The sequence below is a fragment of the Miscanthus floridulus genome, chromosome 8 (assembly GCF_019320115.1).
Source record: "Miscanthus floridulus cultivar M001 chromosome 8, ASM1932011v1, whole genome shotgun sequence".
Classification (NCBI taxonomy): domain Eukaryota; kingdom Viridiplantae; phylum Streptophyta; class Magnoliopsida; order Poales; family Poaceae; genus Miscanthus; species Miscanthus floridulus.
This window is the reverse complement of record NC_089587.1, coordinates 61,694,216-61,709,100: the sequence shown is the minus strand read 5'-3', so window position 1 is coordinate 61,709,100 and position 14,885 is coordinate 61,694,216. Positions and strand designations below refer to the sequence as shown.

Here is a 14,885-nt window from a genome sequence, read left to right as displayed (position 1 = left end):
AGGTTAATCCGTCAAACCCCTGTACTCTAGTAGCAGAGTTACTGCATTAGTAGTATTGTGCTTAGTAAAGTACCCTTGTCGTTGCATCGAATTTCCTTTGGAAATCGGATGCTGTGATCTCAATACTTTCATCCGCGACGGTGTTTTCCTCTCACAAATTCCTCCAGATTCATCCAAAACCATCCAGATTCATCCAAATTCCTCCCAGCGTCTTTCAAATTCCTCCTAGCGAACGGGCCCGTTCGCTGGGAGGAATTTGGAGGAATCTGGAGGAATTTGTGAGAGGAAAACTTTTCCGGATGAAAAAAGAAGCGGATTAAGCCGGGTTTAAGGCACGCGAACAGGGCCTTAAGCTGGGCTCCGTTGCTCTTGAACCTTTGGAGGAACACACTGCTCACTTGTTCTCGAGAATTCATAGATATATGTACAGTGAAACTTAAGTTCTGCAGGTAGTTACAACGCTCAACATTTGTCATGTGTCTAGCTGGTATGCAAACCAGGTAGTAGTCTGCTGCATAGCAATTAGCAACAACACACTATACTTGACTTCATAAACTGGGTCCCTTCCATGTTGTTTTTGTAGCACAATATCCCATTGGAATTTGGACTTGAGCATGTGAGGTAAGAAAAAGAAAAGAAACTTCTATAGGGAACCAAAATGGTTAAAATCAATATTGTATCATGCATCTACACTTTCCATTTGACCATGAAGTCTGAAGAATGTTGATGTATTTACACTGTTCTTGTACTATCAGCTCGCTCTGAGAGTCACATGTTCCCTGCAGAAACATGAAGTTTCTTAGAACTACATGTCAGATAAGAGTATTGTTATGTTCAGATACAGATTTGTGAATTTTCCCTACCTTTTGGAAACTACAGCTTAATAGCAACATAGGCTCCAGTTCCAGCTATAGCGCCTAGTGGTGTTGCCACCATGTAGATCCAAATCTGAGTGTATCTACAGGTGGCAATTGCTGGTCCAAGCGTGCGTGCAGGATTCATTGATGCTCCTGTTGACGGTCTGCTCATACACATTAACAAGCAAAGTTAGAGTATATTTTTGTGAAAGTTCAAGTACACAAGAAATTTCCTAATTTAACGGAAAGTACTTCTGAACAATTCCATATGCACATACCCTGAGACAAGAGCATTCATCATTATGGTTGCCCCAACTGCCACTGCTATCAACTCTTTCACCTGAAGATTTATGAGAAGATCATTATTAGCTTTGGCTTCATACAATGGGAAGAAGGGAAAACAGGATTGTAAGGTCGAAAGCACATAAAACTTACTGCGTGGGGATCAGTGGCCAGAGCGGTGATGATGAACAGAAGCACGAATGTCGTGATGAACTCAAGGAAGAAAGCTTCAGTAGTGCCAACCTTGGGTATGGTGGCGATCCCAGGGTTCACTGGATGATAGATGCCCTTGACAGTGAAGGAGGCAGCAATGGAGCCCAGAATTTGTGCAAGCATGTAAGGCAGGATGTGAGCAAGGGGGAGGTGACCAAATACAGCCATGGCGATGCTGACTGCTGGGTTCAGGTGGCAGCCGGAAATGTGGATGAGGGACAGCACAAGAACAGTGACAGCTAAACCTGCAGAGGTTGCAATGCCGAGCAGGCTCTCGACGCCATCATGCTGTTCATTCATGATGATGGTGGACAACACGGTGAAGATCAGTATGAATGTGCCAAGGAATTCCGCGCTCACCTGCAATGCAATGGCCACTCTTTCAGGTCAACATTTCATCTCTAGGAAAACGCACAATAACAACTGTCAGTTAAACTGAACTGCAAACGTTTTATAACTTTTTACCTTCTTGATCAGCGGAACTGCATTGATCTTTGGTAAGCCTTGATTCCATCGGTGATGATGAGTTGCATGAGCACCAGAGGATTCAGCAGAGTCTGCATGTGGTCGTGAGCTGATGCTTCCGGCATGGATCAGCTCAAATGGCATAATCTTGGATGTTGCAGCCCTTGGGGAGATGATGATGGAAATCTTGTTGCTCTCGCTTGTCTGCATGGGAGGGACTGCAACTGCAGCCACATCACCCATACTGCGCTTTTGCTCTTCCATGCTATTCCCCTCGAAGCCAAGCAACTAGACCTCACTGAGTAATGGACTAAACTGGATGGCGATGATCTGAACTCTTCCTTTCTTATCTTTGTAGGACCAAAGGAATTCTGTTACTTGATGCTTGGGTGTGATATGGAGCATGGCAGTGAAGTCGAGGGGTATTTATATAGGCCTCTGATTTCATTTGTACAATATGCCTTGTAGCTTCTGTTGTCAAAACCAGCAGCCTCCAAATTTGCAGCGGCGGAGGTGCCGAGTTCATGGATTTCAGAAAGGCGGTAGCAGAATAGGTAGACACTGGCCCAAGTATAATACTCCTATGTCACATGATATTATCCAACAGAACGCCATGGGGAAGGAAGTTGCTAGAGCAATGTAAGTATAATAAAAATGTCAACGGCTCCCATCTGAAGTAGTGTTCAACTATCAAATGAGAGTGCCTAGCAGCTGTGTTTATTCAATTATATTTGTTGCCATCATCTCTGATCTCTGGTTCGTAATGGAATATTCAGGCCGTGACTCAGTTAACCACTTAACCTATTGTTTAGCTATTCACGTCGGCAACACGTGCAAATTGTATTCTGAGATTTTATTTTAGTTCGAAGTATTTCTATTGGACGAGATGACCATACATGATGTTATTTAGATACTTCTATTCTGTATTACCGAAACAGGAGTAGAGAGATGACTCAGCCAAAACCATTTCTAAAAACTGGCAGTTGGAAGACAGGAACAACTTGTGTGCAAAATTGAGATGGAGGCGTCGACCTTGGCATTCCGCCTTCATTTGAAAACCAGGGCGCTGATCCGGCACACACCTCTGCCGCTGCAAATCTGGAGTAGTTGATACTGGCAAAACCACATGCCATGGCGGAACGCGAGAACTGAGATAATTCAAATGACGACCAATCTGTTGATCCAACTTCATACACAGATTCCTATGAGATTCGATGGAACAAGGATGGGACAGTTACTCCTCTCATATGCACTAACTTATTGCAGAAAATGTTACTATACAACTCTGAACTCGCACGCATTCCAACTGTCAAATTGAGTTTGGAATTTCTGGGGCTACCACCAATATGCTATGTTTCTTTTTTTAAAAAAAAAAAGAACAGGAAGGGCCTTGGCCCTTACTGGATATATATTAGGAAAAAAAACAAAGTACAGAATGATCAGTGTAACTCCTTCAAGAGACAAAGAAGGAGAAGGACAAAAAATAAGTACAACTAGAATAGAAGTCAAAACTAAATCAGGTTTTGTAGCCATTCTTGAATATGAGGGAAGTATCTTTTCTTGGCGCGCCAAAGGAAGTAAATTCTGAACCGAAGAAAGACTTGCAGCCTTGAACTGAAGCTGGGATGCTTTTGAAGATTTGATTATTTCTAGTCATCTAGATGCTCCTACACATTAAGATGATGACTTCCATGAAGAACTCTTTAAGTTGCATCTTAAAATTGATCAGGTTAGCAAATGGGTCAGCCTGTGCAGAGCTGTGAAGGTTCAATAAACTCTAGCAAGCCGAAGCAAATGGACAGCTGATGAAGAGGTGTTCAAGTGATTCATCCGAGTTGGAGTTGCACAGCACACAGTAGTAGTTTTGAAGCTCCATGCTTTTCTCCTAAGATAAGAAACTCTCTAGTACTTAATCTGTTTTTGAGAAGTAGCCAGAAGAAAACTTGATGTTTGTTTTGACAGGAGCTCTTCTAAAGCCATTTGAAAACTGGATGAATACTTAAATGACCACTTAACTGCTTGTATGCTTGTTTGGAAGAAAATACAGTGGACCCCCAAATGAACTGCCACTGGAAGATGTTTCTTTGTGATTATTCCATTAGTTTTTGACAGATACGGATATCTTCTGTTTAGAGCTTACATGTGTTTCCTTGTTTCACCAATAGTTTATTACTGAAGTATTCATGTTAAAACCATATTTTATCATCCAATGCTATTATAAAGAAAAGCTTGTAACTCAGTAATATAAGGAACCCTGTGCCATTTTTGTTCGTCCTCCTTTTACTCTTAACTCTTGCTCGGCTACATTTGTAGTACCACTGTACCAGCCAGTCGATCAATTATATTGTGTTTTTCATTTCCGTGATCCCATTAGATACTTGTGTGGACAAAACCGTAGCATAGTGGTTACAGTGCTTTATAAATCCCATTAGATACTAATTAGTAGCATGTTCATGTTCTAGATTCGACTCCCCATGGAGATGAATTTAGGTTGGTTAAAAAAATATCCTCACTCCTAAAGCCAAGGTATGGGGATTCTCTTGGCTAGTAAGTTTAAGTTCTTCAGCCTGCTCGCTTGGTCGTATTTGGCTTATAAGCCATGGCTTATCAGCCAAGGAACAGTATTTTTCTCTCACACCAAACCAGTCAACAGTACTTTCAGTCATAGCTTATAAGCCAAACAAGCCCAAACGAACAGGACGCTTGTACCTTAAAAAAGCAATGGCCTGAGAAAGATCATACCCCCGGCTGATTGAGTTTTTTTCCCATTGGATGATTGCAAGTTGATCAAATCTATCTTAGTTGCCTATGAACCAACAGGTAGAACTCCATCGGGCTAAATCATGCCTACTTTCTCTTGTCAAGGGATTATACTTGGTCCGGAGATCTCAAAAACATGTTGTTTAGGACAAGATTATGTCAAACCTTAAAACTACAAAAGTAAATAACTTCTAATATTTATTTTGGAAACATGTATGTTACATATGTAAATATTTGTATTCAAGTATACTTGGAAAATTCCACAAATTCAAAGGAATTTTAAGAATATATTTTGAAAGAAATAATTAGTTATAAAAAATACACATCTAAGAACGTATAAAGTCAAATGTGTCAGGTACTTTGACCACGGTACCGCGCAGGCTAGCAATTCTAAAAGATATAAGCATTACAAATCTCATATGATCATATACAAATTTTAAGCCACAACTAACTGAATTGCTTATTTGTGCTCATATTTTAACATAATATTCATGTAGATACTATGTTATCATTATGATGAACTTTAGTTATCAATTACTCTATATATTTAACCATCCCAACTCATAGTTTTCCCTGTTTATTTACATGGCATCTCCATTTATGATTCCTTTATCAAATGTATTTAGTTGAATTTGTCTCTCAATGTTTTCACATTCTAATTTTTTTTTTCGAGAACGTGCTTAGCACGTGTTTCATTAAGATGGAAAAGTAAGTTTACAAAGTTTTGCCGGAGCACAACATCGGCGAGATGCCGTTTGTGTCCGAGCGAGCCAAAAACACACCGCCCAGCGACGGGAACAGAGGTAGATTGTAATTACACAACAGCGTTTGGCGACGTTGTTAGCATCTCTGTCTCTAGTTTGCTCTCGCAAGCATATATGGACGACATCGCCGTGAACCCGGAACAGCTCTTGCGCCGTGAGGGAACTGCACTACAGGCTTAGTATAGCTTAGTCTACGGCAGTTAGCTTCAGTATGGACGTGTGGTGGCCATAGCGTCGCCCACGATCTCCTCTTGTACACGGCTAGCGCATGCCCCTGTATTCGGTATATGTAAACACCAGAGATCAACACGGAGAACTGTTGGCTCCCATTCTCTTCAGGAACAACCCTCGAAGACCCTTCGATTGCGCTCCTTAATTCCACAGGCTCCATGCCACCAAGAGGACGACGGAGTCGAAGCCCCTCCTGAAGGCCTGCGGGATGCGCGCTCTGGTCTGCATCCACCAAGCGAGCAGCGTTGCACCGACCTCCGGCCGAAGATGTTGTAGGTTCGCCGGCCTGAGCACGTTGAAACCAAACCAAACCTCGCGGCTGTATACGCATGATATCAACAGGTGGTCGGTTGTCTCGTGTTCTTGATCACACAAGATGTATGCTGCACTGTCCTGCAGACCATGCCGTTCTGCTGTCTGAACATGCCCATGCCCATGAAGAATGACCGATAGGCCGAGGAAGCGGAGTCTTCGCCGTTCGGCGTCCATTTCCAGATGAAGCGGTCGGACTCCAGTGGCTGCAGCTGGACGTCGTCGATGAGTTCCCAAAGACGGACGTATTCGCAGGTGCAGGGCGTCCTTTCCGGTGCGGTTCCGGTGACGACGGCCGACAGCTCGCAGCAGGTTAGGCGCGAATGAGGAAATGGCGCCAGCGGAAAGCCAGGCGTCCGTCCAGAACTTGGCGGTTGAGCCATCCCCCAGCGCCACAGAGACACCGAGCACTGGAACATTCGGTCGACGGCGCGTTCCGTCGTGGATGGCAGCTTTGACCAGGCGAAGTTTGTGTCTGTTCGGCGAAGCCATTCCCATCGCAATCTCAGAGCGAACCCGAGAATCCTCAGATCGGGGATCCCGAGTCCTCCGTTTTCCTTTGGCACGCAAACGATCCGCCAAGCGACCCTGCACTTCCCACCTGTGGTTCACATTCTAATACAATTATTATCACCATATTTATCTTATTGTGATATACATTAGTTACACTCGTAAGAACTATGGACAATATTAAGAGATTAGTGAATTTGGTGGTTAAATGACAACATAACCAATAGGACTAGCAATGTTTGCTAAGTATACAAGGTGATTTTGAGTCTGTTTGTTTCAGCTTTTATCTGGCTTTTGCCAGCCAAAAGCAAAAGCTGAAACAAATAGCCCAACTATTGAGTTGGTTTTTGAAAAGCTGGAAAGCTGACTTATAAGGAAATAAACTAAAATTTGAAAAGCGTATTCATTACAGTTTTTCTAGCTTTTGATGTGCTAAGAAACTAAAAATTAATTACAAAAGCCAATAGCAAGAAGCCAAAAGCCATAAGGTCAGCTTTTGAGCCAAAAGCCTAAAAATTGCAGCTCAAACAAACAGGCTCATAGGTTGTGTTTGGTTCAGCTTCGTGTAGTACAATTTTCGCAGTATCTTAGACTCTATTTTTAGCTTTCAGCTTTTTGTTTTCCAAATCAGTGAAAATAGAGATACCTTTTACAACTGCTTCAAGGGAGATAAAGAGATGTGGTAGGTTTCACAGTGTCTCAACCAAACAGCTTATAGTTTTTTTTTCAAATGGCTTCCAGTTGAATCAAACAGACCCTTAGTCCTAGGGATGAGGATGGACTTGAGTTAGGTTAAGGTGGAGATCAAGGAATCAATGCAACACTTCAAATGAAGATCAAGTAGAATCTTTGAAGACCCTAGAAGACAAGCAAGAAGCTCAATACATCAAAGAAAGTGAAGCCCGGACAAAAGAATGTGAAGAAATGCAAGTCAAGGAGCACTGGAGTTAGCATTAGAGAAAGCACCAGGGTTTTCCGGTGGGTATCAGAGTTATCCGATGGGTGGAGTCTGAGGCAGAAGAGAAAAAAAGTGCACAACGTCCTTCTGGTGTGTGCATTGGAGATTACACCAGAGTTATGTAAGAAAGCCGGTGCATGGGTGGCTTAGAAGAGATGGTTACCAGAGCTCGCCGATGCATTCCATATATAGCACCCAATGCTCTAGACTAAGCACTGGATTTATTCAGTGGTTGCACCGGATAAACTACCATAGTTATTATCCAACATTTTGCAATGGATAGTTGGTGCAATAGAGGGCACTGGAATTCTCTAGCGTGGTTACTGGAGAGCTCCGGTGCACCCTACCAAGGCAACCGCCCTAAGTCCCAATGGCTAGTTGGTGCTTATGGGGCTACATATACCTCCATCCCTAGCCATTTGGAGTGTGTTACTCTGTGTTGAAATTGTAGTTGAGTTGAGGCTCATCTCATAGTGTTCTAGACATCAGATTTGCCTAAGAGAAGATTAGGCCATTAGCAAAAGCATTAGGATTAATATTAGGCTTGTTAGAGGCTGCTTTAGTGGTTGTTTTAGGTTTAAAACTACTGTTTAGTGAGGTTTGCATAAACCATGCATAGATGATTTTAACGAAATTACTAGTGATCCTCTCCCCTAAGCTCACTCTCTCTCCTCTCCCTCCCCCGAAGCCTCAAGCTATACAACACGGCAACCATGCCACCCTATGCCCTCACGCGGCTGGTTGCGCTTGTGGCCGTGCCAAGCCCCTGGCCAAGCAAGCCCCTATGGCCAAGTGTCGCCATGGCCACAATAACCCCGGTTGTGTCACCCCTAGCCCCCAGTCGTGCCTCCCAAACCGTGCCACCCCCGAGTTGTGAACTCACTAGAAAAGAGAGAGAGAGGAGAGACAAGGGAGGAAGGAGATGGAGTTAACATGGGAGCCACATATATCAGCATAATGCCACATTAGCCTACATAGGTCTAAGCCCGATTGGACTGGTCGTGAGACTCCAAACATTGATTGATGGTTTAAATGGATTATTTGTGAGTTGCGGGACTGGTCTGACACAGTTGATTAAGTTTGAGGACCTAATCAAGCGATTTGCAAGTTTAGCGACCGGGATAATACAGCCGAACAAGTTCGAGAACCTAAATGAGCGATTTGCGAGTTTAGAGATCGAGGTGATAGAACCAAACAAGTTTGAGGAATGCTAATGCAATTTACTCTTTAGAAAATTGTTGGGTTTTTTTTACCCGTTTGTAATGACCATTTTTGCCTTAACGTCTTGGGCTCTCAAAGGGTTCTTCCGTACAGTTGTGTTAATTAATATAATATATAACACTGGATGTTGTCATCTCTTAGACCAGTCTCAATGAGAGTTTTATTTGAGTTTCATTTGCATTTAATATTACGACACGTCAACAAATCTGATGACTTGGCATGCTAATATGAAGAGAGAGAGAGAGAGTGTGTTTAATGGAGTTTCATCAAGATGAAACTCATTGACTCAGTTACCAACACAAAAGCTGATGCGGCTCTCATGGTAATTGTGCTATGAAACTCTCCACTTGAACTGGCCTTATACATATTGGTTCAGGAGGTTTGTGATCGAATGTTTGACTTGGTCTCTGGTCAAACATGTAATAAACATGAAGAGGACATGTAGACCTTTTGCGTTCCTGCTGTTCCCGGCCTGGAATTTGACTTGGTCTCTGGTCTTCCATTCCCAGCCCAAGCCTGGTATTCTTTTTTTTCTCGGAATTAGTACATTTTCTTCAGATAAAACAATGATTACTGAAAGGAATCAACTCTCTTATATTTACAAGAGGACGAAAAATGATGATTGAAGCTGCTAGCTGCATGGATCCTGGCCGGCCGTGACTGATGTGATAACTGAAGTATTCCATGCACTTTCAAACATACTCCGTAGTATCAGCCAGCAGTCAGTGCGTTATATTTAGCTCGGAGACGCCAGCTGACAACATGCTACTAGTTAGTAGTAGAGTCTAGTAACCCATTGCCCGTTTACAAATTATTAGGCAATCGATCGGTCTCCACCTCCGGACAATGTTGTCTATCAGCATGTCAGGATGTCACTACAGCAGCCACACGTTTTGCCGAGTGCCCCATGCACTCGACAAATCTTTTACCGGGTGCAACACTCGGCGAAGAGGCTTCGTCGAACTTTTTCACGGTAAAGCCTGCTTTGTCGAGTGCCAAATCTCGGGCACTCGGCAAAGGCTTTACCGAGCGTCAAGCTGGCACTCGGCAAAGGATTGACGGTCGTTGGCCGAAGGCTCACGCCGTCTTAATTTTTTTTTTAATTTCTTTGCCGAGTGCAACACTCGGCAAAGAATATTTTTTTTTCAAAATTCTTTGCCGAGTGCCATAGCGCCGAGGCACTCGGCAAAGGCTGTTTTTATTTTTTTTTTAATTTTTTTTGCCGAGTGCCACTGCCAAGGCACTCGGCAAAGCATTTTTTATTTTTTTAATTTTCTTTGCCGAGTGCAATGGCCATTGCACTTGGCAAATCTGGGAAATTGTTGCTGCTATTTTCCTAGCTTTGCCGAGTGCAATGATCATTGCACTCGGCAAAGCCACAGTAAATTTTTTTTTTTGCTTTTCCATGTAAACAACAGTGCATATATATATATATATATATATATATATATATATATCACAAACGACCAATTATGTCCGAAATCCACAATATATTACAAACCACAAGTTCAATACATAAAGGCATGCCTACATAAAACCGACTCCGGAAGCGGCTCACGGCGAATGTGAGGGTTGCGACGCCCCAACTTGCGATGCCGGCGACCCTACGAGATGGTTTGACACCGCCCCCGATTGATGCTGCACAAAAGAGAAGAGATTGCACGAGAGTGACAAGATAAAAATGTAAGCAGTTTAAATAAAAGTTGAAATTTTCGACAGCACCTCCCCTGCACGGGGAGGTTTCCAAAACCTGTAAGAAAAACGTCAGCACGAAGGCCGACAACCATATTTCCGGCACGAAGGCCGACACATCAACAAATCCGGCACGAAGGCCCACACATCAACAAATCCGGCACGAAGGCCATCACTAGGTTTGACACTAAGCATGAGCATAGAAAGTAAAGCATCCGTACTCATACTCACTGGAGTAGAATCTGGACGATGTGGTGGTGGTGGTGGTGGTGGTGGTGGTGGTGGTGGTGCAAGTAGGTTGGCTGGGATCTCCCAACCTTGTTGCAGCCCAAGTTGTTGCACGAACTGGAGCAAACCTGCTTGCTGGGCCTCCAAAGCTTGTAGCCTCTGACGCTCGGCCTCCCGCTTAGCCAGCTGGGCCTCCTGTTGGGATCGAAGTTGCTGTAGCTCGGCCTGCAACATTTGACACCAATGTTTCAATAATGCATAGCTCAGGAATGTAAATGACAAAGAACGAAGAATGAAACTAGAATACTTACCTAGAGTGCCGCCACCGATGACGGTCGTTGCCTTATGGGCACGCTAGAGCTCATGCTCGCTGCTCGGAGGTGGTGGAGAGGAGGAGTAGAGCCCGTGTCAAGGATGCCGTCGCCAATCCAGAAATGCCCATGCTTCTTGCCTTCCCCCACCCTCATCATGAGCTCAGGATCAAGGCACTCCTCGGTCCTCGGATCGTAGTCGGGCCTGTGGACTAACCTTGCCGCCTCCGTGTAAGAAGTGAGGCGGGTGTGGACGCTGGAGTTGGTGTACGCCTCTGGGCCCGCAACCGGGTTGTACTCGATGTTGGACTTTGCCGGGCCCATGTGGGCCAGAGCATATACCGTGAGTTGGCCAATTGGCTGTCCACCGTACGCCACCGACTGCGAGAAAGACAACAACATGTGGTAAGAAATAATGCAAAATTAAGCGCGGCTAGATAAGACAAATGGTGGAGACTTACATATGTCTTCGCATACTTGCTGAGGCTGGCACTGCCCTGATGGTGAGATACACCTGGCATCATCATACGGTGCTCGCTTTTCTCTTGGTGCGCCCTCTGCCAGTCCACGTCCAACCGTTTGTCCACTATAGCAGCCTAGCAATCGAGGTGGGTGGCGCACTAGTTTGGAATCACCTACAAGCCATCATAAGATCAAATTAGGCATAGTTAATCTCAGAAGAAATCAATAGGAGATGTTTTCTATTTACCTGTAGGTACTACTCCCTGGTAAGAACATCTGTCTCCCTTCTTGCCTGTGTCTTATTGATTCTTCTGTTACGGAAGGTGGCGTTGTAGTCTCTGTGCGCCTGGAGGCGGGCCTCGTAATACAAGTCCGAGACACGCCTTTTATAGGAAGCGTAAGCCACCTGATACGCCCTATCCTCCTGTCCTGGCTGGCATCTGAAGAAGTCCTGCATAAAGACACGAGGTATCCATTATTTTGTTTAAAGAATGTGCATTGAATGCAATGAATTGAGGGCCGTAGTGTGAGAAAGGCTTACCCACAACTCCTGAATCACCCGATCCGCCAAGTTTCTATGCTCAGTGTCGGTGGCGATGAGGGCGTACTGGTCGAACGAGGGTACCACTGGGTCCTCGTCCTCTGACGTCCACACCAAGCCAGGGAAGTGTTCCCTACACAGAAGTCCTAGGATTCCATTGACATTGCGAGCCTCGATCCCCTCCTCCACAAGCATCTAGTTCCTACACAAGTGGTTAACAATAGTTATTATTAGCTCTTATTATCATTTTCAACATATCAAATAAAGAACATATGAAGTTACTTACTTATCCCCCTCGGGTGCAATCAGTGGGCGGCGGTGAGGAGGAATCGGTCGCTTCGGGAGTTGGCTAGGACCTCGCAAGTAGGGTTTGGAGGCTATAGAGGAAGTCAAACCACCTGACCCTCCTCAAACATGTGCGGAACCACCTCCTCGTCGTACATCTGTGGAGCCACCTCCTCGCCCGCTGTGGGCAGAGGGCTGTCGTCGTCCCTAGAAGAGTGCGAGGAGTCGCGCTCGTGGTCAGTCGATAGCTCCCGCCTGGGCCTACCCCTCAGCCTCCTCTGCCTCTGTGACGTCTCCACTCGTGGTCTGTCGCATAGTGTTGCCATGTCTACTCTAGCCTTAGGGTTGTCCTTTGTCTTGTCAGGAATGTCCATGAGTGTTGCCCAAAGTGCTTCGGTGACATTCTTCTCAGTGTGCATTACATCTATGTTATGTGGAAGGAGAAGGTCATCAAAATAGGGAAGCCTCTCCAATCCCGACTTATGAGTCCACATATGTTCCACACCATAGCCCACAAAGCGATCTTTGTTTGGATTATCTTTCTTTTACCCTTCTTTGGATTATCTTTCTACGCCGGGACCACGAGAGCATCTATCTGAGCATGAACCTGGCCACCAGTCATCTTCTGAGGTGCAGGGTCGATCACCGTGACACCTTTCATGAAGTTCTTGGTGTCTTCTCTGAATGGATGGTCAAGAGGGAGAAACTGCCGATGCTTGTCGAACGACGAGAACTTGCCACCCTTCTTCAACCAAATGAACTGTAGAGTTGCCTTGCATACCGGGCATGGAAACTTCCCGTGGACACACCAGCCGGTGAATATCCCATACGCCAGGAAGTCATGCATGGAGTACAAGTACCAAACATATATTTTGAAGTTCTTCTTTGTAGCTCGATCATAAGTCCATACGCCTTCATTCCAAACCTTGATCAATTCATCATAAACCGGCTCCATGTACACACCCATTTTGTTTCCCGGGTGTCCAGGAATTATCAACGTCAAGAATATGTTTTGCCGTTGAAGTAGAGCCCCGGGGGGGGAGATTGAGGGGGGTAGCAAACACGAGCCAACAAGTGTATGGGCCCGACATCATTCCATAAGGATTGAACCCATCCGTTGCCAGTGCAATACGTACATTATGGGCCTCTTCATCTTTGCCACGATGGTTGCCATTAAAGCTTTTCCATGCTTCACCATCTACTGGATGTACCATCTTGTCAGGATTGTATCAAACGCCATTATTGTGCCATGTCATCTGTTTTGTGGCTCCTCGGACATGAATAGCCGTTGGAGCCTCAGTATGATCGAAAGGTATCGTAGGACTTTCATGGGGATCCCCTCATTCTGCTCCTTCTTGCCATCACTTTTGTCTACCTCCACATACCTAGAGGATTTACACTTTGGACAGTACTTTGTATCCTTGTGATCTTTCCTAAATAGGACACACCCCTTCGGACAACAATGTATCTGCTCATACGGCATCTTCAGTGCTCGAAGGAGTCTCGTTGACTCGTACAAGCTGCTCGACAGATGATGACCCTCCGGAAGCAAATCCCCAATAATTGCCATCATAGCATCGAAGCAGGCTCGAGTTATGTTGTGCTAGGACTTCAACCCCAGTAGGCGCCCAATGGCATCCAGTTGAGAAACCATTGTCTTCTCATGTAGGAACTTCTGTGTCGATTCCAACATGGCCAAGAACGCCTTAGCGCTTGGCTCTAGCTCCTCCTCCTCATCCTCCTGCTCGACCTCCGGAGGTCTTTCAGTGAACATCGCATCCTCATAGTCACCTAACCATCCTTCTACCCCGCCATCACCATCAAATGCCTCCAAGCGTCATCTCACAACCTCCTCTCTAGGACGATAGGCTTCACCATGGTACACCCACCGGGTATAGTTTGGCATAAATCCAAACTTGCAAAGATGCTTCATCATGACTTCCCTTGTTTTTCTTTTCTTGTTTTCACAATCGTTGTAGGGACAGAACGTGTCTCTCGCTCCCTTAGCTTCCTTAAATGCATGGTCCAAGAATTTCTCGGTCTTATCCATCCATTCACAGGTGATTTGAGCTTGACTTGGGCATCCCATGTATATCCACTCACGGTTCTCCATCCTCTAGCATATACACATAACGGAGCAATATCATATACACATAATGGAGTAATATAACCATCAATTGCATCTGCACGGCGTGCCTGCTGTCTAATAGGTGAGGATAGGTCCTAATCTCACCCGCGGATGCATAGATGAGGTTAGTTTCCGTGCTCTACTCCGATCCAAGACAGAATTTTGGTAGCACCTCCCCGCTGTTCTCCCGATACACATCCTAGAAGGGAGAGTGTGTATCCGGAGAACAACAGGGAGGTGGTGCCAAAACTCCATCTTGGATCCGAGCAGAACATGGAAACTAACTCATCTACGCATCCACGGGCTGTCCAAAAAACATGGACAATCCGAAACAGATACGGTCATAGATATGCAAAGATCCACATACCTCCAACCGTATCTGTTTTGGACGGGAGATGCCTAACTGGGTTACGTACGACAACTGTAAGCAAGAGAGGTCAATTATACCTAGGGTGGCGGTGGAGAAAGGCTAGCGACGTAGTGGCGAGTTGGTGCAGTGGCGAGACGAAGCAGTGCAGGCACGACCACAGCGCCGACGAAGACGATCAGGATCGCCGAGGTGCTCCAGGTCCCCTTCGACAGCTCCTGCTCTGCAAAAGAAGAAACACATCACTATTACTTGAAAAATTCAGCAGAACCTCCCCTATACGGGGAGGTTTCCAAAA

At 45.1% G+C, this 14,885-nt stretch overlaps 1 protein-coding gene across 1 annotated transcript; it reads right to left on the bottom strand.

The window, feature by feature from the left end:
* Positions 1-608: 608 nt before the first annotated feature.
* On the bottom strand, positions 609-2,653 carry LOC136472269 (aquaporin NIP3-2-like). Its single transcript, XM_066469998.1, has 4 exons — positions 1,818-2,653; positions 1,293-1,712; positions 1,136-1,197; positions 609-1,021 (listed from the first exon to the last, which is right to left on the bottom strand). The coding sequence occupies exons 1-4, from the start codon at positions 2,079-2,081 to the stop codon at positions 874-876; spliced, it is 894 nt and encodes a 297-aa protein (XP_066326095.1). The 5' UTR covers positions 2,082-2,653; the 3' UTR covers positions 609-873.
* Positions 2,654-14,885: the final 12,232 nt, after the last annotated feature.

Excerpts from the sequence above, each read along its gene's own strand:
- LOC136472269 (XM_066469998.1), bottom strand. The coding sequence starts at position 2,081 with ATGGAAGAGCAAAAGCGCAGTATGGGTGATGTGGCTGCAGTTGCAGTC. Across the intron at positions 1,713-1,817 it reads CAGTTCCGCTGATCAAGAAG|GTGAGCGCGGAATTCCTTGG; the intron begins GTAAAAAGTTAT and ends ATTGCATTGCAG. Across the intron at positions 1,198-1,292 it reads TGGCCACTGATCCCCACGCA|GTGAAAGAGTTGATAGCAGT; the intron begins GTAAGTTTTATG and ends ATAAATCTTCAG.